Below are 26764 nucleotides of genomic sequence, written 5' to 3'. Positions count from 1 at the left end.
TACTTTTACTGAGCCAGTGAACGATTTTAGCACATTTGAGATTTTTCTATGAATTGCTCTTGTCTTTGGAGGTAGTTTTGTATTTTTTAGGAACAAAGTCACCATGGGGGATGAAAAAGTAGGAAAAATGGAAGACGAGGCTAAAAAGCGACGGGAAAAATTGAAAGCACTTCGGCGACAACGCCAGGAAAAGGGAGATGCGGATTCAAAGACGACGGAAAAAGAAGCTTTGCCTGTACCAGAGTTGAAACTGCGCAATTATCAACCAATATCCGAAGATCTTAAAGAAGTTCCGGTTAAAAAAGCGGAGGCAGGCGATGTTGAAGCACACATAAAGGTAGAGCTTCAATTTTAATATTGATACTTGTACCATGAATAGTATATCATATGAAACAAATGCAATCTGTTTTTACTGGCCTCTTGTTCTAATGAAACAGAATTTTTAATTGCTTTGCGTCTGAGCTAGATATAGGTTTGGCCACTAAGAAAAAAGATTTTGACAGAATTTATTTTAAGTCCATTAGTATACCGTTAAACGGGTCTGCAGAGTATGGCAGCTGCACGCGCGATTTAGTTTTGAAACAAAAATTTGCATGCGGAATTTTCAGCGTTGCACGCAGAAATTTTGCATCAAAGGCATTAATTGTCCTATCTTAAACTCTATCGCTTGCTTTGCGCCTGCTGAAATTGGTCTTGCACACGAATTTACGGGCTGTGCACGCGCGCATGCGGGACATACAGGTCCTGCACGTGCGAGATCTCGTCAGAAACTGCCATATTCTGTAGACTGGCCATTAAAAGTATACCGTTAAAAGCTCCATCAAGTTCCATTAGTAGGTCATGTTTTGTTTTATTTGTAACTCTTTTCTACTATGCTCTATATATTTATGCATTTGTACATAAAATAGCACAGAAAACATTCTACAGATGAATCTGGTTAATTGCATAACCCATTTCCAAGCTTTTTATGCAGTTCAACAAATTATGCGATTAACTGATCCGGTCAGTACCATTGCTTGGAATTATATATTTTTGAGTTCTTTTTTCAACAAACCATACATCATCAAGAAACTTTCATTTAACAAGTAGCACCATTATTAAAAAAAACCTTGCTTATCCATGCTATCTGGTGTATTCGCATTTGGGGATTTTAGCAAGTGCATTGTAATGTGTGCAGTCAAATCTAAACTCTTGCCTTGCCCCAACAATAGGAGCAACTTGAAGGCCAAACTGCTACTCCCACTGTTACTGATGATGTTGATTTGTTAAACTTGGCTCCACGCAAACCTGACTGGGATTTGAAACGAGATATCAAATCAAAAATGGACAAACTTGAAAGAAGAACACAGCGTGCAATTGCAGACTTAATAAGGGAGAGATTAAAGGAATCCACACAAGCTGACCCTTCCCATTTTGCCGAAGTTCCTGATGGCCCACAGGGTGGCTATGAGTCTGATTGAGGATTTTGGAAAATTTAACTAGTAAGTTTTAATTTTTTCAGAATTTAAACTTTGACCAAGTTTAACCACTTTTTTGTGCTAAGCCAATGGTGTGCAATTTACAACCTGCATTTGGCAAGAAGTATTCATGCAACTGTTGGCCAACTGAGCTACACAGGTTCAGTGGTGAGCCTGTCGAAAGTCAAATCACAACCACTGCTTTATCCCCTGTGTGCTTCACAGCTTTATAGTAGGGGTTTGCTGGTGCAACCATTAAACATTGCACTTTTTAAATGTGTTAATTTTGGAAATGTTAAACATGAATTTTTTAGTGTATTCCTTGTACATTACCATTTATCTGCACCTTTGCTATTCTGTATACCCCAACTGTTTTAAGTGCTTGTAACATAGTATTTTTTCACATCATTTTTCAATCATTTTTTAAAAAAACATATAATTTATGCACAGGTATTTTGGATATCAAGTTTTGCAACCCCAGTATGTAATGGGCATGAAGCATTCACAACCAACTCTAGATTAACATTGCCAATCATGAATGCGAACGGAGGACCAAAAAATGTTTTTTATTGATCAACTACAACTGGACAAATGTACACAAGCATTGGCAAGTCACTTAAATTTGAGACATCACTGGTAAAGTTTCATCTGCTGTTGCTTGTTTTCCGAGGACACCAGATAAACCCTTCGCTGTGACCACAAGCAACATGGTAGCCAGGATTCCTATGGTTGCACTCAGTCCCAAAATAAGTGCTGCAAGATAATGTGGTCTTGTGGTTAAATAAATTTCTATTTTTTTAGAATTAGCAAGTTTGTTTGATAAATGGCCTACATGTTGAAATAAAACAAACAACGTTTACAGAAAGTAAGCAAAAGGTGGACTTTAAAATAACAATTGAATACAGCTGGTACCAGGATTGTTGAGTTTTTTCCACAAAATGATGTTTTTTTTTTCATCTACAATAAAAGTAGCACTTTTCTTCAAAAAGTTTCAAAATACCTTTTATAATGTGCTCAAATTTATTTTTCATCATAAAAGCATGTTTTGTTGATTAACTATAATGCAGGAAGCTCTGCTTTACTACAATTATTTGAGTAATTTCAACGTTTCGGCAGTAAACGGTCGATTTTAAATCCGGTGTCAAATATATTACCGCTTGATTTTGGCTGCTCGCTTGACCTCAACAGTGGTCCAATGGTCTGTTGGGTTGTGATTGCTTCACTTCTACGTTTTCTTCTATCTACTGCTTTTCCAGAGCAACTCTACAAATAAAAAGGTGGGTTTCATCAAATCGTCGCGCGTAAAAACGTTTTTCCAAAACAACCCCTATTAATGGAACAGTCTGTTTGTTTCATTTTTATCCTCGGTGGGCGGCCAACGCTTGCGTTAAGCTCACTATCCGCCTTCGAGCTGTCTGTTTTATTGAAGTCCTTTGAATTTTCAAGTCCGTGCATAGTGTTCCTTTGAATTTCTTTAATTAAATTAGTTAGGAAGTTGCAAATTGAATTGGACCAGTCGTTTTAATTTCTTGCTTAGGAAAACATAAGTAGCCATGGATGACAGGATCAGCATTCACTAGGCTACATTGTAAACTCAATACGGTTGCGCTAACCACTAGATCAGACTCTGCGGCTTTCGCAACTAAAGTGGAGTGGCCGAGCTGGAGTCAAAATGACTTAAATGTGTCCTTTTTATTCACATCGGTTTTCATTGAAAGTTGTAAGGCGGTGACTCTAATTATCCTTCACGTGAGTTGTTTAAAACTTGAAATCACAGATGCTGAATGTTATCCGTTTTTGTTGCAATATTGAAAACGCTTTCGGGCTGTTTGCCAGTAGTTTTCTGGCCCCTGACACTACCCAGCAGAGTTTTTTCTCTCTAACTCTAACCCCACACCCTTTCCCCAACACGGGTGGTTCTATATTCTAGGGCCCCTCAGACTGGTTCCACCAAGTTTTTCGACAGTTTTGTCTGTCCAAAGTGCGCAATTGTCAATTTCTTGTGAGCCTCGGTCAGAAAAAGCCTTTTAATGACGGGAAACTGAACCGCGTATGGCCGAGACTCACAAGTTGTGCCTTTTGCTCTTTTGCGCTTTAAAAACCTTTCAACATTGCGCAGTCGTTTCAAACTTGGTGGTTTCGTTACACGTTCTTTCATCGTGGGAAAAAAGTCTCAAATCGGCCTAGCATTGTGTTATGAGCTTTATGAAAGAACTAGAAATACATGAGTTAGTTAGTACCGGTACACATTGATCTGTCGAAGATTGGCAGATGCGTGTTTGGCAATGAATGTAGACCGTATTCTTCTCAACGAAGGTAAAAGCCTGAACTTGGAGCCTTGCTTTTTGCCCTTCTCCATTCGAAATCACTTTAAATGACCCTGATACCGCATTGGCAACTGGACAGCTACAAAATACACAAAGATACATGAATTATTAGGGAACTTTTGGAAGTTTTGTTGTTAATTAAGTTGAGAATATCGAGTGCTATTAGCAAAATATTTGACTATGATTTTTAGGCAACTGTTTTTTCCCAGTTTTCGCAGTGTTTCCCAAAATTAAGCAGTCTACCTTTTCTGGATTAAGGAATATTGTTCGTCATCCTCCAGTTTGTCGTTAGGTGTCGCCAAGCAGCGTTCCAGCACCACAGTTAAATCTTCATCTTCTGTGTCCAACTCCACTTGAACATACAGCATCTGGGATGTCTGGTAACACAATTTAAAACAAGTATCGTATTCAAATCTTCTAAATACTTTGAAAGAAAGCTATTTCTCCAGTCTTCCCTATACCCCGACCAGGACCGGGTTAAGACTTCAGTTTGAACTATTATGGTTTTGATTCGGGCCTGGATTTACAAATAGTCCAATTTTCACAAACTTTCAGGCCTAATTTTGGCTTGGTTTCAGAAAAAGGGAATTCGTGCCGAGTTTTTGACATGCCTTTATGAAACATATACCACTTTCAGAGTCTGAACGTTTTTTTGTTAAAAAGACTACTTTAAACGCAAAATAACTGTTTTCTGTGTTGAAGACAAGCTGAACGTCGGTCTAATATACGAATTTATTCGGTTATTTTGGTTATTTGATCGGATTTTTTTGAAAAATAGCCCAGGTCCAAAATTACACGGATAATTGAAAAAGTAGTATAGCTTAACGGCATTTTTTTAAGTACCAAACTATTCGCTTTTGTTTACAAAGAAAAATGCCCCCACCGTAAACGTAGTATCCGTTTCAGGTGAAAGGAATTGATCAGTTTCGAACAACTTCATCGTCAAGGGGAACTCCCCACGGCCGGGTCGAGATAGAACTTTCTTTGATTCAACTATTGCCTGAAGAAAATATTCAAATCATGTTTCTTCTAAATTAGGGTCTTCATTTTTTGTGCTACTGTACCTTGTAGCTTAACGATACATAGTTGGTTATAGGCAGAACACATTCGAACGGGATGTAGAAGGTCGGACCGGTGACTATATGCTGTTGAGTGTGAAGATATGTGTGAACCTCATTGGTGTAAATAGCATGAGTGCTGTTTTTCTGCCAAGCAAAAAGTATTGAATTAATTTATACACAATATTTCTATGTTCAAGCTAAAATTGTGTTAAAAATTTTATTTCCGAAACCCGACCCAAAAAGCCGCGCCCGACTTATATATCTAAAACGACATAAACGACCCACTTTTCCAGAAAATTCTCAGAAAACGACATTCCGCTGTTTAACCACAACTGCGAAGTAAATCAAAAAACCCAAATTGAGACCAGTTATAACTTCATTTAACTGCTGGCAATTGCCAAACTGGTGATGTCAACCGCAATTGGATGTCAGAAACCAGCCCAATTGGGCGGGAAAACCGCCGTCCTGGCAAAAATGCTTTCATGCCCAAGAACAAACCTGTAATCGGTTTCCACATTTGTTCGACAAATCTCCGCTTATGACGAAAACAAAAGCCGTGTCGTCATCATTTATTTCCGGTTTGCAACTGTTGTTTAGTAGATGAATCGTCGACAAGGATCCGCCCCGACTTGTGACGTAATAAGTGGGAATTGTTAACGTCATCTTGCTGGCTTCGCATTCAATTGTTATAGGATCTGTTAAAAAACGCTTTTTTACCAAAAGTTAAAAAGTGTACAATTTAATTTTACATTTGCCAGAAGAGCTCTACAAACTTGATATTATGCCTGGCAGCAATTGCTTATATATGTGCACAATTTAAGATAAGAATAAACTTACCTAAATTTTCCTTGTTGTTTGAAACCACATCTCCCAAAACAACATCTAAAAAGGCAAAAACGAAAAAAAATAGCAACGTTTTTCTAGAGATATTCTTACGAACTTAAGCAAAAGGCATAAAAAATCGGATAAAAGCCTTACCCAATGAAAATAGCAACAGTGGCAATAAACATTGAAAAATTGCAGAACTTTTCATATTCTTTGCTTGTAGCCCAACGAAATCAACTCTGTTTTGCAGACTGCCTCGGCTTTTAAACGCCTTTCCTTGATGTTGTACCTTTCGAAACTTCGAGAAAAACATTTTGATTCTTCTAAGTTGCGGTCACGAAATTTGTCGTTTTACTTTTTCGCACAATAGAAGCCATCATGATTCGAATCACGACTAAAAACAAATATTAACCGCAGCGGTATCCGTGTACAAAGAAAATAATGACTCAATTTTGTTACGCATTGAAGTTGAACTCTTAAAGCAAAAAATAACTCCCTTTGACTCGTATATGAGTGGATTTTATGGTCTGAATCTTCAAGTTGGTAGCGAAAGAATAATATTAGATCAGTTTTTGTGGAGCAACGTTTTGTCTGCCAATGTTTATAAACTCCCTGAATCGAAAACTATGCGCCTACTCACCTACTTTCATGTTTTCAAAGTGGTATCTTATTCTCAATAGCATCGACATGACTTACTTATTATTTACAAACAGCAAACACTTATCACTTCACAGTGTTTCACCAGTTAGGGGTTAGCGGCTAAGGCTGTGGTTAGTTTTCAAATACCCTGGGATAAATGAGTTACTACAAAAAGATTGAAATTACACTCATTTTTGTCTTCAAGTTTATTGTATAAAAACAGCATAAATGGTCGCGTAATATAGTTTATATTTGTTTCTGTCGGATCGGTTATGCAAGTAATAACGTCTGTTAGATGTTTTCAATCAATGGAAAAGACAAAACATTAAGAAAAAAATATGTCAAAATATGTTGTAATCTACTAAACAGTTCGATACATGGAAAAGCATCGAGCCAATAAATAATAAGCTGCAAACACTGTTTCGATCTACACTAGCCAATACGGCCGATCTCTCGTCACCAGCTGCACTGATGAGACCTTATAGTTCGAAACAGTGTGCACTATCTGCAGTTCGATACATATTTTGAAGATCTTGTTTTCCAAATAAACTGTCGATATATTGACAACGTAAAGCCTGCTGCGTATCAAATTCTATTTCGGGCTGAAATCGGTTTCAGCTTCCAGAAAAGTTCGTGCTTTTTTCTGAGAACTTTCCCTGCTCTCCTTCGTACATTCTTTCTATTTTCTAATCTTTTCCCTCCATTACGTTTCCTCTTCAAGGCCACGCGTTGACGTAACAGGAAGTGTGACGTCATCAAACGGTGAGGATACAAATGGAAGCGTGACGTCATACGTAGCATCGTCAGGCGGCCGATCTGTCGACACCTCGAAGTCCGTAAGTGGGTCCATTTTCACAACGGTTCGTTTTGTCGTTTCGTCGAGCGTGCATAGCCATCCGCTTGGTGTTGCTAGAACGGTACAGGTTTCGTTTTGAAGGCACGGCTGCATTTCACACCAAAGACTGCCTTTTATGATGAATTCTAAACAAAAGCGATCTGCGTTAATGTACAAATTAACAGTTGCGTACTAATTTTATATTGTCGGTCCTGCTGATATAAAATATAATTTAGGAATGCTCAATTTGAGGGGATAATTAAAACGGGGTCGTGCTAAGCGAGGCCGGGGAACCCCGCGTGTTAAAGAGCGTAAACTCACTTTCTTGTGATATCCCGACGCATGACGTCATGTGTAGTTATGAACTAGTTGCAACGTATTGATCCAACCTTGCACTGAACGTCCGAAGGTTGTTTAAGTATTTGCTGCTTTGTGTGCAATTATTTTGCTATGGTTATATTTACGGTTTAATTTGAACTGTATACAGTGGTAGGATTCAATTTATTTTGTCAGTCGGTTCTATCACGAAAGTCAAGTTTTTCAGCCGGTTCTGTTACAAAAAGTCCATTGACAGTAATCAGTGATGCAAACCGGTTCGCTGATCTCATAAAATTTGGTGAGACGGTTCTATAGAACCGGTGCGAACCGGCTAAATCCCACCACTGACCAGTGTTTTTTTTAAGGTGTTTTCCGAAACGGTCCCCCAAATTTCTCCAGCGGTTTCCCAAAATTTGGATATGGCTATTTTTTGGTATTTAAATGAAACACTTGCGGTCTCTTAAAACTACTTGGCGGTCACCCAAACCAAACCTTAAAAAAACCTGCCACTGACTATATATAGGGATGATTGAACTATCCTGTTTTTACAATGTTATGTAGTGACAGTGTGACTGCAACGCGTTTAGCCAACATCCACAAATTGTGTGTTTTTTTGCGCTCAACTAACTTAATTGGTAATAGTTCGAGTGTTTTCTTTCACCAAGCAAAAATATGCCCCAATCAACTCTACCATTGCTATTAAAAACCGTTTTTGGTCAGAAATTGACACAAGTATTATAATTATAAAAGGCAAACTCCCTACAAGGAAAATGCTAACTGAAATACCTGGGACACAAGCTGGATTCTCTCGATGTGTGCCAGCCAGTTTTCCAGCGGGGCAGACGCAGCGAACAGTGCGCTGGTAGTTTTCTGTCTCCTGGTATTGATTTTCCGCCATAACGACACTGAGAACCTCGCATTTCTCGGCCTCGACACCTGCGAAGAATTTGGGCGGAGTTAGATTGATTTTAGACGCTATTAAGGCGCCACGTTAAATGCTACGCCATGTGGCTCGGTAAATGCTTCATTTTTGCACGTGGGTTTCCTAATAATGATTACGTAATGCAATTCCCGTTGCTACAAATCAGTAGTTTTTTATCGTGCTTTAATCTCAAAGTCGTGTATATATTTAGGAACACTATACCCGGAAAGTAATTTAATCATAAACATTACTGCCAAGGTACTGTGCCTGGTGATGACAACAGAGATTGTCGAAACGTCTGAACGATGTATTCTATATACACCAGTACCTTGGCAGTAATGTTTATGATTAAACCATGTATATATTGGTCTCACTAAACTGTGAAAAATATTTCGCGCGGTATTAAGTACATAGTAAATGATGAAAAACATTTTGACTTTATAACTTTACAAACTGAGAAAGTCACCATTAGTGTTTGGTATCAAGTTCAATTCTAACTTTTTATGGATATTGATTTATATTGCATTTTCTTGTTTTGTTTGGGGGTGTTTGATTCATGCTGCAGAAACATAAGCGGTTTCGTATTTTCACTCAGACACTGGAATATATAGGTTGACTACTAAACGTAAAATATACCCAAACGTAAAAAGGCCCAAAAGGTGGTAAAATTACTGCACAATTTAGGAGTGAAGTCGGATCCAATCAACCTGAACCCGACCCGAAAAACCCAACCCGACTAATAACTTTAGGATGCATATCTAAAACTAACATGTTTTGGTAAAAGTTGGGACCAATCTGCCTTTTTGTATGTTTTTTTGCATAAAAGCGATGTTAGCCTGTTTAGCTGTCATTTTATCGATTGTTTTTGAACCACATGAGGTAAGAACGACCATGCATAACATGAAATCTTTACCCCTGGTTCGCAGTAGTTATACCCGCGATACAGACATACACTAGTACATATCGATCTCTATAAACATCCCCTATATCCAGGGTTGCCATCGACTTGAAATTAAAAATAAGGACAATCGAAAAATCCAATTTTCATACGAAACGAAACAAAAGTTTTTGAACAAATCTTTGCATTTATACGTACCATGACATATCACATGTCATATTTTTTTGCTCAGGAACAATCTGTTCCAGCAACTTCTTGTACGTAGAAAATACTTCGTGAATCTCACAACAGCTCAGGTCTACTTTTACTTGTAGCAGGGATTTGACTAGTAATTGTTGGAAATAATATAAAATAAGGACTCAAGTCAAAAATAAGCACATTTCTTAGAAATAAGAACAAAAAACTTTTCTAAGACATTGCCCTTCAAAATAAGGACAAATCTTAGAAATAAGGACGGTATGGCAACCCTGCCTATATCAGTGGTTCCCAACGTTTTTGACCTTGCGGCACCCTATCAAAGAGATAAATGGTTTGCGGCACCCTGGCCAAACTGGATCAATTTTATGAGGTTTCTGTATTTCAAATAACTGTATGAAACAACACAGAATGAGTTGTACAGTATAGCGCGTGCAAATAAATGTATTTATTCAAAATCAGTGTGAAATTTGGGCTTGGCTTCTTGCACAAAGTCGCTTAATGTGTGAAGGCACATTCGATAAAACCACCCGCATTTCTTCCTCGACTATAAGTTCTCGTTCTCGTTTTTTTTAGTTTTTATGTTCGTTGATACGGAAAATCCACTTTCACATAGGCATGACAAGGAAAACTGCAACAAAAGCACAATAGCTTTCTTTCCTATACGCAAAGATATTAATTTGCAATTTTCATGCGCGCCGAGAGGTATCTGCTAGTGCATAAGCTAAAAATTTCCATCGTTGCGCTTAAATTTTCCATCGTTTTGCTACTACAACTTGTTTATGGAAAGAAACGCAACGAGTCGAAATCTCTTTCACTGTTTTTTTCCTGAGCGAAAAAGCAAAGCTTACCGCGAAGTATAAACTTACCGTCAGCGACTTCCCCACGGAGCGACTCTCCAGAATGGAGCTGGGAAAATTGCGAGACGCGAAACTTAATACACACTGAAACTCGGTTAGAAATAATTTCCGCACTTAACGGGTGAAAGTTAAAGTAAAAAATGGGTCGCAGTGGGTCGCAGTGGGTCGCAGTATTGCAATATCAATATCTCGCGGCACCCCTGAACATTGCAATTGGCACCCCAGTTGGGAACCCCTGCCCAATATGCTTACAACATCAACTTTAAATTTCTTACCTTGTTGGTTAACCAACGATGCTGCTCTTGAGAAAACGGTCATGCACAGGAATATCAAAAGAGAGCAAAGCATAGAACCCATCATTTTAAAATTTACACCTGCTTCTACAGATTTCTGTAAAAAAGCAAGACTGTTGCGTAAGTGGCGCTAATCCTTATGTATCTTGTTAGTAGAATCCTACTAAAAAGATTGTAAAGTTTCATACATACACTTTAGCATTTAACATATTGATTGCAAAAAAGTAGTAGATATAAATAACGCAGTAACGAACATAGTCATTTTCGCTACAATTCAAATTTGTCTTTTCAAATTAACAAAAACGTTAAATCAACGGAAAATTAGTCCTAAAATAAAGTTCACGCAGCCGATATACAACAAAATATCGTCCAATAAACAATATGAAAAAAATACGACATTAAATAAGTCATTTTTCATATCACGGCTAACGGGATCTATTTCGTTTACTATCTATTCTACTATTCTACTATTCTACTATTCTACTGTATCGAACCAACATTTGGATTTGTCCGGTGAATATCTGTGCACTAAAAACTTTTAAACTGAAAAAAAAAAACTTTTAGCCGTCTCACCAAAAACCTAACTGGTTTTTGCGCAAGCATATTACACTTACCGTTGATGCTCTTTTACATAACGTTTGGTATTTACTATACGGCGTACTGTGATTTACGTATGAGTATGCCGTGATCGCTGGTCTGCATAAACGCTTCAGGGCTGATCCCAGATATAAATTTATGTTCGTCTTAACGCATTCACTATAGTAACACTTTCCTAATATATACATACACATGCAGCGGGCACCGACGTTTTTCCATACACAAAGTACTGTTTAAGGAGTCACGTCTGTAGAACCAGTCTCGGGCGCCGAGCTTACAACATTTAACCGCTTCACATGCCATTACCTTTTCGATTAGCGACACGGCGAGGTGCCGTTTCCAGTTTACTGTCAATTAAGACTTTCTCGGACATCTAAGTCCCATGGGAGCACTTGAGGTCGCTATAATAAATTGACATCAACGTCTACTGTGAAAGGTTAATACCGGACGTCGTCCTGGCATTGCGCACTGTTTGTTTTGTCTTACGGCGGCGGTATAGATTTCCCAAAGGAAAATACCTAAGTGTTTTCTCTAAGCTCTGCGCGGCCGGTTTTTGATGCAGATTTATGCAATGCTAAATGTGTATTGATCACCATTTGAGTGTTATTGAAAACTGAATTCATTAAATCGTATACGAGCACGAACCGTCGCAAGTCAAACATCAACAACCAATGGATGACATTTCAATGCTCTAGAGCAGTGCAACTTTTTTTGGTTTGGTGAACCCCTAAAGTTGATGTGACGAACTCATGCACCCTGTTTACTTAAAATCAAAACTTTTGACGTAACCATTTTTGATCAAAAACTTTTGACGTAAATTAATGTCTATCCGCACTGTGTGCAAAACGTCTTTTGAAGTAGATATACGTCAATCACACTGAAGGTGTCAGACATCAACATTTTTTTTTTAAATACAGAGGTTCATTTATACATCAGTTAAAACCTACATCTTTTTTCTAATACCCTGAAGGTCAAATATTAATGGTTCATTAAAAGTTTGTGATGCACCCTTGTACACCTTTTCGTACTGGCGCACCCTAGGGTACACCGTGCACACCGGCTCTGCTCTAAAAAGCACTGCTCTAAAGTAGGCTAATTCCATATAAAACCAGGGAAATGTCAGAAAATAAATTCTCACAAGTGTATGTTATCAAAAAAATGCATTCTGAAAAAGTTACACTGGGCCTAAATATAGGTCAAAACAAAGCGACAATATTTTGTTATTCGTATACCATCATACATTTTTTTGAATTACATAAAAATACAAGCTATGAAACCCCAAATGATGCCCGAAAGTTGGTGAAATGTGGCAAAAAAAATGCAAGTGTAAATTAAGCCAGGCCCGAATTTAGGCCGCTTTTGGCAAAACTAAAGCCCGTACTGATCGGCCCCAACCCGACCCGAAATGCCCGGCCTGATTTACAACTCTGCGCGGAACACACCTAAACTGCTATATGAACACATTCACAGCCGTTAGTTTAGCAAGAACTGTATCCAGGGTTACCATACCGTCCTTATTTCTAAAATTTTTGCATTGAAGGACAATGTCTTGGAAAAATTTAATGCCATATTTCTAAGAAATGTCCTTGTTTTTGACTTAAAGTGCTTATTTTGACTTGTGCTAATGAAAATTTAATTTTTCGGTTGTCCTTATTTTGGGGTACCGATGGCCCTAATTGACTCCCTGACTATAACTGTAGTGCGGCAAAAGTATAGTAAAAAGTCGTGCTTCCTTGTAGTAGGCTACAGCAATTTTCGTTGTAAATTCTGCACCACTGACATAAAACCCGAATTAACATCTGTAATTTCATTCACATGAATAAAAATTCATCTGAAAATAGCTTGAGACGAGAGATTATAATTAAAGCTATTCCTGGCCCAGACAATTTCAATTGGCTTATTAGCGAACAGAAAAAAACATTTTTGCACCATCAATTTGAGTGACGTCGGCAGCTAAGCTTTGATTGCAAACCAAAATAATTGATTTTCGATATCGCTATATAGATTTGCCAATTACCCATCAACTTTCTATATTCACCTGCGTAATCTTCAAAATATATTTTCTAAAGCACACCAACATTGCTCAAAACGTAAATTGTACTTCGAATGCTAGACTTGTAAAAGAGAGGACATTCATCAATCTGCAACGACATTACGAAATTAAAGCTTTTTTTCAGATTCTCGGATAGGTTTTCGATTTCGGGTTAAGCTCTCATCTTTGATTGACCATTAATTATTAATGTTGCAGAAGAAAGGGTCGCCGGGCCCAGGGTTTGTGCCAGGAGACGTCTTCTATCCCTCTGTGGTATCGGAAAATAAAAGGTGCCTGGATTTGAAGGTAAATATGACACGTTGTTACGGATATAATCCGCTGTCGTATGTAGTTATCGATTTTTCTTCCTAGGTGATTGTGCGCACGACAAACATCAAGTATTTTAATACGGTCAAGATTAACACTGTAAAAACTCACACATTGACTCAAAACCCTTAAAACTGGAGATAAATTTTCAATAAATAGGCCTAATTCTTAACATTAGGCTGTATTTTCTTGGTGTTTACGGCTGAAAGTGTTGAAAAATCGCGAAGTAACATAAGCAGGGAGTCGAACCGGAACTGAACCCGAACCCGCGAACCGGTTTGAGCGGTTAATTTCATTAAACCCGAACCGAACCCGAACCGCTAATTACGATTTTCTAAAAACCCGAACCGGAGTTGAACCCTATATTTTGTTTGGCGTTGGACCCGAACCGGAACCGAACCAGTAAAAAAATGCAGTCTGTTTTATATTTTGTGATTTTTTCCAAAACCGCGCACTTAAGAATACGCGAGATAACACTTATAGGGCGTGTCAAAAATAACATTGCACGGTCAAAAATCTTTTGGCGCTTGATAAGGACAAGTAGATGATCAGTAAGATTCAATTAAAACGAATGAGAATTTAAACCGGTTTAAAAAGCGCTAACCGGTCCGGACCGGATAATTTGCCCAAACCGGAACAAAACCCGAACCCGAAAATATACATTTTTAAAAACCTGAACCGAACCCGAACCCTTAAAAACAAAACGAAGTGAACCCGAACCGAACCTGAACCCGTATGACAAGCGGTTCGACTCCCTGAACATAAGGCAGACTAGCAAATAGTAAGTTTTTTACCAAGTTGATTTCCACGATTGCATCAAATTCACCTTGGCCCATTGGCGCCGACAAGTGACGACTTCTGTAGGATTGAGGACGTGCGAAAAACTAAAACAAGACGTGTTGTTTTCTTGTTATTAATTCTGTTTAAACACTGTAGGTTGTATTTTTAAATAAAATAACATATTAGTTTAAATTTGTGATCAGAAAGACACTGTCACCAATAGGATAATGAGATTATCGAATTAAGGTTTGCAGTTTGCTTGCTTGTAATTTACGTCAACGTTTAAATATTGTTATAAACGTTAATAGAAAATGTGTTTGTGCATATAGATATTTTGTATTTACCGTTGCCAATATTTTTTCTTTAAACCAAACCATCTTAACTAAGAACAGTGTAGGTATAGGAATGAGTATTTATTGCAAATATTTTACATTTTAATACATGACAATTAGGCCTACCATATTTCCATCCCCATGAAGGAGGACTCATTGTTCAAAAGAACATGAAAAAATACTTCAAGGGCCCCAAAAATAAAAGCCTGAGAAATTAGACGGTATCGAATAGTTTGCATAAAGTTTAACGTTTAGCACATCACAACACTAAAATAAGCTTGTATTTTCAAAAAATGTAAAATCTACCTTTATTCTTTAAAAAGTTAGCTGAAGATGTATATTTGGCTGTTTTTAAAGGCATAATTGTCACATTTATATTTGATAAATCAGAAATTCATTCAAAAGGAGGACATTTGGGCACTTTTTCTTGTCCTCGGAGGACAACTTGTTTTTTTGTTAAAAAGGAGAACATGTCCTCCAAAAAGAGGATGTATGGTAGGCCTATGACAATGCAGTGTAAAATACAGATGTTTTCCTTTGCAAAAGTGTACTAAACTGGTGCTATGGTACTGCTGAAGTAACGTAACATTTTTGGTTTACTTTTTAAGCATGGCATCGCATAGGCCTAAACGTACTCGTAAAATTGTCAATTATGGCGAAGACCATTTGCATTGGGTGGAAGAAAATCAAATACAAAAAGCTTTACTCCGCTCCTTGCATGAGTCACCCGCAAAGAAACTCAACTTAAGAAGTGTCAAACACAGTTCATCTACTGAACAAGATGACGGTAATTGTTCTGACGACTTATCAGACATCAGTGATACTGAAATTAAACCAAAGCCTGCGTCAAGTAATAAAAGACAAATAAATAAATCAAAGGACATCAAAAGGAAACCTATGAGGCCCGAAGAAAACTTTGAATTGAGATTAACTCGCCTTCAATCAAAACTTCTCGAAGAACACGGCATTTTTGACCCTAATATGACTCCAGATAGTAGGTCAAAATATGACCAAATTATTAGCGACACACAAAACCACTGTCATGTAAATCTGGAATCAATGGAGGAACAAAGCAGGTTAAAACAACCGGTTGTAAAAGCAAGAAAACTTACAAGAAAGAATTTGTTTTCTAGTGAGGAAGCATATGTTTCAGATGAAGGAGGGCAAGAGAGTTCATTTTATAGGGTAAGGGCGCAGAGAAAATTTGCATCAAACTGTTCGCCACCCAGAACAAGAAGCAATAGTCCTGTTAAAATGCACAGACAAAAGCAATCAGTGCTCTCAGATGGTAAGGACGAGGCACCAAAAGCAAGACGAAGCTTGAGAAACATGTCAAGCGGCTCTGCTTCTCAGAGTAATTATGTAAGACCAGTTAGAGCATTGTCAAGCGAATCAGATCCCCACAACCCATCGGATGTGCTTCAAACCAATGGTGAAACAGGCCTTCGAAGATCAAATAGAAAGTCGTTACCTACATCTGTTTTCAATATGGTGCCTAAAACAGACAAGTTTCTTTCGTATTTATGTTTCAGAAACACGTCAATAAAATTTGACCTGGAGAAGGATAAGTAAAACCTGATCTGTTGGTTTCTTGTACATAGTGTACAAAACTTTTTCTTTCGCCATTCAGTAACCGAATGTTTAATTAAGCTGCAATAATAGGATTGGGGCAGAACTGTATGAATTTTGTTTGTCAAATTATGTAGCACCTCATTGGATTCCCTTGTTTATAGATCTGGTTAATATTACTTTCTAAAGCTAAACAAGGTAGCGTGTGGTTGTTGTCTTCTCTTCATGGTCTGCCAATTATGTAAGTGGCATTATTCTGTTGTAACTGTTTTTGTACTATCTTGTTCTGTTATTTTCAAGACAACCATGCAAGTTGTGTACCGAATTTCTTTCTTGTTCTTGCCAATAAAAAGAGAAAGTCTCACAGAAAATTATACTTCTGCATCAAATTTCATGATGACATAAAATGTCGGACAGAAATAGTTTTATTGACAAAAAAGAACGGTAAACAATAAATTTCTTTCAAACTGCTACTGTAGGTATGAAATACTGCAGTGATATATCATCATGAATCAGAAAAAAATGCAAGGCAGTTTCATGAACAATATCTGCAATGAAAATGTTGTTTTCATGTTTTAATGAATACATATTTTTCTACAATTCAGCAACACCATCAAAACACTTACTGCATATAACTTTGTATGGATTAATTTGCTGGCCTGCCAGAAACTGTAGGAATTTTCTTATATCAACCCTAGCTGAGGCGAATTCATTTTGGGGCCAGTCTTTCGATTGTGTTTCTTCGTCAGTGCTTGTAACAGGAGGTACTTCCAAATGTTGAAACCTGGCAGCAAAATAGGACAATTACCATGACAAAAGTTCAAAGTCACAAGAAAATACAACTAGTTTTGATTAATAATGCATGTCTTATTTTTGTAATAATGAACTTAAGGCAGGGGTGTCCAAACTTTTTGTAATAGGGGCCAATTTTTATCAGGTGCAGACAACCTCGGGCCAACGATGCAGACAACCGCGGGCCAAAGCAAACTTTTTAACTGGACAATTAGTACACAAAATACACGGCATGAACGAAAATTTTTGGTTTTTGTTGCGTCAGCACCAGATACTTTCTTTTTATTAGTAATTGTAGTTCTATGGCGAAGCTTTGCGTGAAGTCACAAGTCACCTCAACCCAAAACCTTACTTTAAATGTTTGCGGGCCATACGAAAGAAAATTTGAAACAACCGCTGCGGGCCACTTGAAATGCCGTCACGGGCAGCATTTGGCCCGCGGGCCGCACTTTGGACACCCCTGACTTAAGGTTTGTCCTAATACCCACAAATCCAAAAAACAAAATTTGAATTTTTTGGACAATGGGCATACACCAACTTTTAGCACGATTGATTTCACAGCAAAGATTTTCTTATGTCCTGCAAATGTACAAGCAAGTAACTTTTGGCAGACATTGCTTGGACATGGAACATTTTTAGCAGTGCTTGTACATTGTGGGGTACAAGAACATATTTTTTGTTAACTTATTTCAACCAACTAACTTGTGACCATGTCACCTTGTTGTGGCTGACACTAATTCAGTTTCAACTTTCATTGTCATGTCTCCATCTTGATTTGCTGCTATCGTCAAATATGTGCTTAAATTCTTCAATCTTTCTGCGATGTTTTTCAACTGAAAATTATTAGGGAGATTAGAAACATGTCGGACAATGATCCAAACTTTCTCTTTATTTTACATGTTGACTTATTGTTGTCAGTGATGGTAATGATTTAGAAATTTGATGCTTTGTCTTAAGACAAAAGTAAAAAAAGATGTTCTTCATATATATTTCCATGATTTGAGAAAAAACGATTACAGTTTTAGATATAGTTAAGATGCACACAAATTCATAACTGGGAACAGCGCTGAAGTGCTTATGCAGACCAGCGATCACGGCACACTCATATATAAATCATATTTAGATAAGTTACCCTACCTTACACTAACTTACTGTTTTCATTGGTGGCATGCAAATGCTGACATGAAAATCAGGCATCTCTTGTTCTTCATATTCCCCCCACAGTCTTCTTGGTATTACAGACACTGGTATGTCATGTGTTACTAAGCGAGAATTGCTTGCAATGGAAGGCTGTTAGAATAGTAGGTTTACATGTAAGCATACAAAGTACGCAAAAAATGTTTTGTTTAAATTACAATAAAAGTTAAGCTTAGGAATAGATGGTGTTCTAGAAGTAGGTGGCAAATTTTATTTTTAAAATGGCCAATGGGAACTAGTTTAATATAAAAATTTCGAATATTCCTAAGTCAAATACTTCATCCTTGTGTTCATAAGGCTATGGGTGTATATCCTGTGGAACCTGATTATTTAAACTGAATTATAGTCACCAAGTCCTTTAAAAATCAATTAACAAGTGATTTAACAGACTTGCAATAACACAGGCAGCTTAACGGGGAGGACTCATTGTGAGCATAACGCATTCAGGCTTGTCTGCCAGACAAAGATGAAAATAATCAGCATACCAGTTCCACTTCGAATGTTAAACATGGTGTCTGTTTTTTGGTCAACTTGATTTTTAGTGACTTGGCATTCTGTGCAGATTTGAGTGCTCTGCAAATATTTTCTGCAACAATTTCAAGATAAATTTCATTGTGTTCTTTCGATGCTCCATCCATTTGGTATTCATCAAAGAAGTTGGCCTAAAGAATGGAAGAGTTTGTTTTTAATATATACTAGTGCATCTCTGTTTCTTGAATCTTAAGATCGAATGTTCTACGTAATTGAACTACGTATCCCAGGGGTGTGCAACCTATGTTACTGTGGGGCCGAATATAGTTGTCAAAATTAGATCGCGGGCCGCACCTGTGTATAACACAAGGTGATTTCCCTTTGTTGACTACCAAATATGCTTAACTACAAGTAAATTCCCATTTGATTCTAGTCACATTTTGTCAGGTCACAAAAAATAGTACCGGGCGCATTAATCTGCTCAAAAATATATATTAGTTAAACTCGTTTGCCAGGACATTTGAAATCTAAGCGTCACTGCGGGCCGCACAACCTTTAATCAAGGGCCGCATTTGGCCCGCGGGCCGCAGGTTGCACACCCCTGACGTATCCAATATCCAACTTATGGAATTACATCACAGAAAAATGTGTGCAACAATTGCAGAATTATCTTAAAAAGAAAACAATTAATTAGGATATTTAAGGACAAGAATAGTTGTTTCACCTTTATCTCACTGTATTACGTTTTTATAGTTCAAAACTATGCACAAGTATCATGCATTTGTCGAATTTGCAGCTCAATATCAAAAGAGGACATAAATTTTTGTGGATAATAAACACATTTGTACTACAAAACCTTACCTGTTTTAGTTCACACCACATGCTAACACCACCATTAGACACTTGGTCTGGGAGAATGAAATACATTTTGTCCAGAGTCAACCGTAGTGTGCATTTCTTTAGCAGTTTGCTGATTGTATTCACAACATCTAAACATAAAACATAATAAAAACATATCTACTTTGTGACAAATATGAATAAAATCCTTACTTGTGAAATGATGGATACAGTCAATGCTGACTACCTTTGCTCTAAATCGCATTTTGCTGGAATGAAAACTCAAATATTTTTGGTTTTGTTGATGTTTCCATAAATTTTCCCACAACGCGGGAAATTTATGCGGGGAAACACCGAAGTTGAGAAACAAATATATGCGTCAATATGTCGAATGGAGACTTGTAGAAATATTTTTCTTTCATTGCCAGAGCGTGTTGCAGTGATGCCAACAAACATTTACACCTTTTACTTTGTTTTTTTTATTTTATTGGCTATGAAATATTAACAAGACGCAAATGGGAAAAAAATGACAAATTCACAAAACGATATGTTTTTCATTTTGAGATAGTTCAAATCTAGGTAACTTAATAAACAACACTATTTTGTGAAATAAATTACAGACATGCCCTTCCCAGAAACTAAAGCATTCTATAAGCCTTGTTACCCTTTTACCCCAAAATACAAAAAATCATAAACAACGTCTCACATGTCGAAACTTGTCACACCAAATTAAACTCAACTCAAACGCAATATTTGGCAGCACATTATCGCCTAAGTGCAATTAAGGCAGGTAAATTTATCATGCTTTTTGGCAAAATATTCTACTGATGATTTCTTCTCTGTCGTCTTTTATTTCGTGCTTCTCTGTCTTTCAAAGACTGCCTTGAGACATATTCATCATTTTCATCACTACTGCTTGAACCTATAAACAAAACATTGTTATGAGATATATTAAGTTAATTCTATTCTTGTCATAAAGAAATTTAATGAGTGCTTTAGTACAAAGTCATATCTAAATTGGTGCCAATATTAGCTGTGTTTTTCCTCAAATTGTATTTGCACTTTAAAATATAAACAAGATATGTACCAATTTCCGCTATTTGTGAAGTATGGTGGTTCAGTTGTTGTTGTGAGACTGCCATATGAGAATGTAATGGTCTTTGTGGAATTGAAAAAAAATGATAAAAACGCAAATCTATTATAAAACAATTAATTTCCCATTGTTCATTAAATTTTATTCCACCAATGGTACAATAATTACTTCTCAAAAGGCCCAAATGCCATTGCGAACAATAACTATTTTAACAAGCTTTAATGAACTTCATTTAAGAAAATAAACTATACACCATTTTTCAATTAACACATAAGCTGATTTTAATTAACAACTTAGTTTCCAAGCAGGGATCTATTACAGCATATTTTTTTAATTATCATATCTTATTTCTTACTAATTGGAAAATTGTTTGTAATCTAACCTCTGCTGTGTGTTGTTGATGATTGTGTTTGCTGTGATTGTTGCTGGTCAAGTGCTCTTTGCGCATTTTGAAAGTCACTTTTCCATGATCGCATCAGCAACATGAGATAAATGCCAGATTTGACTAACTGCTTTAAATCTTCTTGCATCTTTAAGAGCAAACATACAGATTTGTAGGATATATGCATGTGTTACAAATGATATGAAGTGGCTTGCTGAACAATTGCATTTAAAAACATTAAAAAAAAACATTAACAGGACATTCCTTGCTTAAAGCCAAACCAACAACATATAACTCTCCATTAGTATAAACCACTTGGTGTTGTGCATTGTTGCATAAAAACAACCATTGGACCACATACACTTTCATTAATTGTATGACTGAAATGTGCTACCTTCATTATTCTATCTTCTGGTACATCAGTTGATCCAAGTAGCTGAACGTTGTAAGGTTGCTTACACAGTTCACATGCACTTACATCAGCCCCTGCATCAAAAATAGAATATTGCTGCCTCAATTTCTATTTCAATGAGCCTGGCATACTGTGATTAATTTCTATTTTATATCATGTATTTTATTTTGGACATTGTTTTGGCAACAACCTTTCATGCTAATTCATTTAGGATTGAAAAATAAATACATACAATTCTGGTTAACTGTTTAATTCCATGGGGATTGTAAAATTATTTGGTAAGGAAATCATCCATTTGATTGTTTAATCTGGGTAATTGTATAAAAAAGCTTGACAAATAGATTATGCCAGTAGTTCTCAAACTGTGCGTCGACACGCCCTGGTGCGTCGTGTTAATTTTCCAAGGGCGTCGCAGATTAGTTCCGTTTCGTGTCTTTTTGTTGTTGTATTAATAAACACAACTTTAATAGTAAGTTTTCTCATTAACTTTCATTTGCTGGTGCGTCGCAGGTCCAGAAAACTTTTCCAGAGGTGTCGCAACAAAAAAAGTTTGAGAACCACTGGATTATGCGATTAAGTGGACTTGTTTGTTGAACATTTACTTTTTTGAAGCAAGTCTGTTTTGACTACTTGTATTCGCTAATCTGAAAGTGCAAACACACCAGTAATTTTCTTGGTTTGTCTCCACTGCTGAAGACACTGCATATGAACATATTGCAGAGAACCAGAACAGCTACAAGGAGTGACCTGTTGATTATTCAGAGAATCATCTGTTGATTGACAGATTCGACACATGGTGTCATTATCTGAAACAGGTTAAAGAACTTGGTGGCATCGTTACATCTTTTTAACAAATGAAATGCAGAAAAGGGAACCTAATGGTATAGACTCAAATAAATGTTACTAATGTAAAAAGCAATACTATTACGAAAGTTTTGTTCCACAAAAGCAATGCCGAACTTCTTTTGTGTAAAAAAATACTACCACTGAGAACTCAACAAACAATTGCAATATCTCCAAAACTAAAATAAAAATGTAAAGCACTGAGCCAATAAATGATAAGCTGCAGACAGTGCACATTGGCCCATGAGGTCTTATCAGTGCAGCCGGTGACAAGAGATAGGCTGTATTGACAAAAGAAATGATAATGAAGTTTTAACAAACTGTTCTAGGTTTTTTAAGCATTCCAACAGACAAAATGTTGTTGGGCATCTTTTGGGTTGACATACCTGTTGCAGAAGCTGAAGCATCACTAGTATGATTTAAATCTGACAGGGTAAACGCAGATTTGTGGTACGTTGCTTGATGGCGATTGTTCATCAACGATTTCATATCCTGACTTGTCTAAACATAAATTATGTTTTTCATTGAAAAAAAAGACACTCAAAAGTATAATTAACCTTTTCTTTTGTTGAAGTCCGTAAAGAACTGATATTGGACATTGATTTTGTTTGAAGTGACGTTGGCTTTCGTCTCGACATTTTGCCTTATTATAGGTTTCGTAAATAGAATTTTTAACCAACGACTGGCTGATTTTCTTCTATTGTTGGGCAGTTTCAAGAAACAGTTGAAGTGGCTTCTCTTCTTTTTAGTCGTAGCAACTGTGCAACAGACCATGACGAAAACATAGAAATCGTCAATATATTGATGCATTCTTGACAGAACAATGCACTTCTTAATCTAATAATACTTAAATCGTATTTACTGCTTAGAACATGAGCTCCCGAAAAATTTTTGTTGCTTTACGTATTGATAGTACAATTTATTAAAAAAATGTTTACGATGTCTATGCCAAAGCAGTGAGAGCAATTGTTCTCGAACTTCTCACTAAACGTTGGTGATTTCATTTTTCTTTCTTTTATGCCGACCAAACTCCAGCAAACGGCGGCCAAACGCAGATATGTAGATAAACCTCATTTCTCTAGTTTAAAAATTTAGGTAATTAAAAAAATGGAACCTCCAGAGGTGTCGGAAATGGAAAGAATGCCTGAAAAACTTTTCAACCTTGAAGACGCTGACAAATGCATTTTGTTGGATAGATTTGGAAAACCTGTTTCTCTTGGAGATGCTAGAAGCGGTCACACGTGCATCATTGTGTTTTTACGGGTATTCTAACATTTGTGTTTCGAATATATTTGGGGTATTTCTGTTCTGGTGTTAGAATAAAAGGGTCTACAAGACTCTACATCTATGCACCTATTTTGCTTTTACAAAAGCTTTGCCAATTGCTACAATACAATTTTAAAGTGTAAATTGCCTATTTATTTGACGTATTTTGGACACTTATATCTTGTTGTTACAGCATTTTCTGGATTACATTACCAAAGAATATGTTGAGGACTTTTCAAAAATCTTTCCAAGATACCTAAAAGTAAAAACATAATAGATTTTAATGCACAAAGGAATACGAACTTTGTGCATTTTTTGCTTCAAATTTGGAATAGCAGCGATAATCTTTTCTGGTTTAGGAGAGAAATGTGAAAATTCTTCTGATCAGTTGTGGTCCGTCAAGGTTTATTCAACCATTTAGTGATGAAACAAATTGTCCTCATGAAATGTTGTGTGATTCAAAGAGGATTATCCACAATACTCTGGGGCTACATAATACCCTGCAACCATCATTAAATGGTCAGTAATTAGTGATAAGCCCAACTAAACAATATCAAATTACCCATCAGTATAAATTTGTTCTGTTTAAGAATAGAACCGTTTGAGGTGTACATTTATGGTGCTAAATATTTTAGCAGAAATAATGTGAGTTATTGGTTACTTTGTTTTCTTTTTGTTAAGAGGTGCATTAATGTATTTTTCTGTGTTACTTATTTTCATTAATTGCATCAAATTTAATGTTTAAATAGTACATTTTTTTGTTAATGATTTTTGAACTGGTTTGTTTCAGGAGCAAACAGTCCACACATCAAAAGCAATGCTTTCACTGGATTTTTTACCAATGTTTGGAGAGCTGTCAAAAGCACAGTAGAACAGGGTGACCCATTTCAGCAAGGGGGACAAGTTATCATAGATCCAGGTGTGATTATTTTTACAAGCTTTGTATTACCAATTATTCTTGTACAAGCTAAGTTAGACTTGTTCCACAATACTCGGAGGCAATGTTTACACTGACAAAGCATGTTAAATGTCAAAACAGAAATATTTTTATCTTGTTTGATGAGAAACATAATGGCCCAAACAGATGCTACATGCTTATAGGCAAATGTGGATGTGATCATTAGTGATAAGAGGCTACATTATCCACACCTGTTTATTTACACTATTGGGCCATTATGTTTCTCATTAAACTAACAAACAGATCCATATGTAATGTTTTAACAATTTTAATGTAACACTTTCATGTGTTAAGTGCTAGGGGGTTGAAAGTACCAATTTGACATGGCTTGTTTGATTTCTTCCTTGTAAAAGTGCTGAACGAGCAGTTGTGTGGTTATTGTACAAACTCGACACCCCTATTGTCCCACACCTTTATTGATTCAGTGTGAATTCAGTGTTGTTTGCTTGCTTAGGAGTGAAATTTACATAACCTGACTTACCCTATGTGAACCTCAGTCAAGGTTCCAATTATTAAACATTTGATCAAGTTTCTTAGTTTGCTATAAAAGCAAGAAAAGAAACTTGTATAGCTAATTACACTTTTGCTGTGTTTCTAAATTTAAAAAAAGTATAAACATATGCAACAGATTATTTTATTAAGAAAAAAGTTCAGTAAAGTCATTCATTTCCACACAGTGCCTTCATGTTTTTTTTTGGTACACCTACTCACACAGTTTTTAACCCCTATAATAATGTTGCAGATGGCAAAATATTGTTCTTTCATCGTGAATCGCATCCCCATGACCACACACCTATAAACGAACTCCTAAAAGTCATTGGAATGGAACGGATTGACTTTAAGACCAAGTATAAAATCCACAATGTGTGACATTGCTTTGTAGTACACCTACACTTGTTACCTTTTACCTTACAACTTTTTCGTATCTACCTATATTTTTATTGACCAAATAACCCTGTATCAATCCTAAGCAATTTTGGTTATCAGTTTCACCCCCTAAAATAAGAATTAAAGAACCATATAGGAGGGGTAATATACACATACAAGTAATACACATTTACAAAAGGTGTAAAAAAATATTTTTAATCTCCACAAACCCGAAACAGACTCAATTATTTTGCTTTTCTATGTGACATTTTTATGTTGTGGGTTGCCAAGCCACATCTTTAGGCAACTATCCCTTTTATAGTCACGCGAAATGTTTTTAATGCCTTCCAGGAATTTCATATCTTTTCTTCCACTGTGTTGAGATTTTGCACAAACCTTTTTTACCACTGAAAATTGTCCACTTTGCACATATTTTTCACTGTATTGTTGGCATGCCAAAACTGTTGGGCTTATGTCTTCCTTACATTTGTTTTTATACAATGTTACTGGTTTGTGAGTTACCATACCTAGAGACTAGAGGTAACTTTGTAGTTTTGTCACTTTTAAACTACATTTTTAGTGCAGAATTTTGGGAATGTATTTAGCACTTGACAATCGTACGATAAATAGATACCATTGGAAAAATTAAACTAACTTATTGGATACATGAAATTTTTAGCAATGCCCTATGTATACTGATTAGCAAATTGGGGCTAATAACGCGGAAATTTGTATCTGAAAAACCGCATTAATGAAAATTTTGTTGATACATCACTACACTAACTGCTTGGTTGAGAATAAAGATGTGTTTGGATGCTAAGGCTTCACACATCATTAATTAGCAATACTTTCTACCGTAAAGTAACATGTACTTGTCAAATGCAGTTTCAACAATTTTAAACGTACTTCTGTGATGTAGTTTGATGTTTCGTGTAGTTATAGCCTGGCTTTTTCGTGTTGATGCAATTGCCGTTGCCCGATAAAAATTTAGCGATTTTCCGAACAATTACAAGTCTAATTTGACTGGGCACTACAGTTTTTCAGGTAATTTGCTAACACATTTCTTCATATCCCCAAACACTAAATGGAGTTGTGCCATATTTTTTTGCCAAAAACGGTTTTGTAGTGACTAAATATGCCAGTTTTAGTATAGAACATGACTTATGCCTACGAAAAATACACAGAGCGCAATTCGGACATTTTGGCGTCCCAGCGAACAGCTAATGCTAGTTTTAATTTGTGGTTTTAGCTCCGAACATACTAAAGAAAATACAAACGTTTGCTAACTATACCAATCTTTTTGCACAGCAAACTGACAAAAGAAGTTTATATTGTACAAGTTTTTTTTCGGCTGTTTTTTGTTCTCCAGAACCCCAAAC

At 36.6% G+C, this 26764-nt stretch overlaps 7 protein-coding genes across 9 annotated transcripts; 3 read left to right on the top strand and 4 right to left on the bottom strand.

Annotated features, from left to right (window-relative positions):
- The first annotated feature begins 7 nt into the window (after positions 1-7).
- LOC145238859 (coiled-coil domain-containing protein 12-like) lies at positions 8-2623 on the top strand. The gene is made up of 3 exons (XM_080102134.1): positions 8-337; positions 1212-1481; positions 1908-2623. The coding sequence occupies exons 1-2, from the start codon at positions 104-106 to the stop codon at positions 1458-1460; spliced, it is 483 nt and encodes a 160-aa protein (XP_079958260.1). The 5' UTR covers positions 8-103; the 3' UTR covers positions 1461-1481; positions 1908-2623.
- A 1017-nt stretch (positions 2624-3640) lies between these two features.
- Positions 3641-6047, bottom strand: LOC145239081 (pancreatic secretory granule membrane major glycoprotein GP2-like). The gene is made up of 7 exons (XM_080102367.1): positions 6026-6047; positions 5683-5727; positions 5344-5540; positions 4849-4989; positions 4668-4784; positions 4028-4161; positions 3641-3863 (listed from the first exon to the last, which is right to left on the bottom strand). Exons 1-7 carry the CDS (start codon positions 6045-6047, stop codon positions 3641-3643), a joined length of 879 nt encoding a protein of 292 aa, XP_079958493.1.
- A 460-nt stretch (positions 6048-6507) lies between these two features.
- Positions 6508-10722, bottom strand: LOC145238858 (chemokine-like protein TAFA-2). Its single transcript, XM_080102133.1, has 3 exons — positions 10613-10722; positions 8249-8398; positions 6508-7290 (listed from the first exon to the last, which is right to left on the bottom strand). Exons 1-3 carry the CDS (start codon positions 10695-10697, stop codon positions 7013-7015), a joined length of 513 nt encoding a protein of 170 aa, XP_079958259.1. The 5' UTR covers positions 10698-10722; the 3' UTR covers positions 6508-7012.
- A 4487-nt stretch (positions 10723-15209) lies between these two features.
- On the top strand, positions 15210-16643 carry LOC145237481 (uncharacterized). Its single transcript, XM_080100356.1, has one exon. It carries the CDS (start codon positions 15308-15310, stop codon positions 16268-16270), a length of 963 nt encoding a protein of 320 aa, XP_079956482.1. The 5' UTR covers positions 15210-15307; the 3' UTR covers positions 16271-16643.
- Positions 16644-16674: 31 nt separating this feature from the next.
- Positions 16675-19945, bottom strand: LOC145237482 (checkpoint protein HUS1-like). The gene is made up of 7 exons (XM_080100357.1): positions 19778-19945; positions 19589-19716; positions 18742-18918; positions 18212-18349; positions 17777-17892; positions 16894-17051; positions 16675-16815 (listed from the first exon to the last, which is right to left on the bottom strand). Exons 1-7 carry the CDS (start codon positions 19827-19829, stop codon positions 16730-16732), a joined length of 855 nt encoding a protein of 284 aa, XP_079956483.1. The 5' UTR covers positions 19830-19945; the 3' UTR covers positions 16675-16729.
- Positions 19946-20012: 67 nt separating this feature from the next.
- Positions 20013-23103, bottom strand: LOC145237483 (uncharacterized). Of its 2 annotated transcripts, XM_080100359.1 has the most exons (7): positions 22852-23103; positions 22681-22795; positions 22114-22257; positions 21434-21525; positions 21040-21187; positions 20652-20722; positions 20420-20486 (listed from the first exon to the last, which is right to left on the bottom strand). In XM_080100359.1, the coding sequence occupies exons 1-6, from the start codon at positions 22930-22932 to the stop codon at positions 20682-20684; spliced, it is 621 nt and encodes a 206-aa protein (XP_079956485.1). In that variant the 5' UTR covers positions 22933-23103; the 3' UTR covers positions 20420-20486; positions 20652-20681. The 2 variants fall into 2 exon arrangements, with proteins under 2 accessions (XP_079956484.1, XP_079956485.1); XM_080100358.1 differs by lacking the exon at positions 20652-20722 and having other exon boundaries at positions 20013-20486; positions 22852-23101.
- A 159-nt stretch (positions 23104-23262) lies between these two features.
- Positions 23263-26413, top strand: LOC145237484 (peroxiredoxin-like 2C). 2 transcript variants are annotated; one of them, XM_080100360.1, is made up of 5 exons: positions 23264-23557; positions 23754-23822; positions 23920-24079; positions 24351-24479; positions 25261-26413. In XM_080100360.1, exons 1-5 carry the CDS (start codon positions 23402-23404, stop codon positions 25386-25388), a joined length of 642 nt encoding a protein of 213 aa, XP_079956486.1. In that variant the 5' UTR covers positions 23264-23401; the 3' UTR covers positions 25389-26413. The 2 variants fall into 2 exon arrangements, with proteins under 2 accessions (XP_079956487.1, XP_079956486.1); XM_080100361.1 differs by lacking the exon at positions 23754-23822 and having other exon boundaries at positions 23263-23557.
- Positions 26414-26764: the final 351 nt, after the last annotated feature.

This window comes from Phallusia mammillata, chromosome 7 (genome assembly GCF_965637545.1).
Source record: "Phallusia mammillata chromosome 7, kaPhaMamm4.hap1.1, whole genome shotgun sequence".
NCBI classification, from domain to species: domain Eukaryota; kingdom Metazoa; phylum Chordata; class Ascidiacea; order Phlebobranchia; family Ascidiidae; genus Phallusia; species Phallusia mammillata.
Note: the sequence above shows the minus strand (reverse complement) of the source record. Positions and strands in the feature narration are given on the sequence as shown.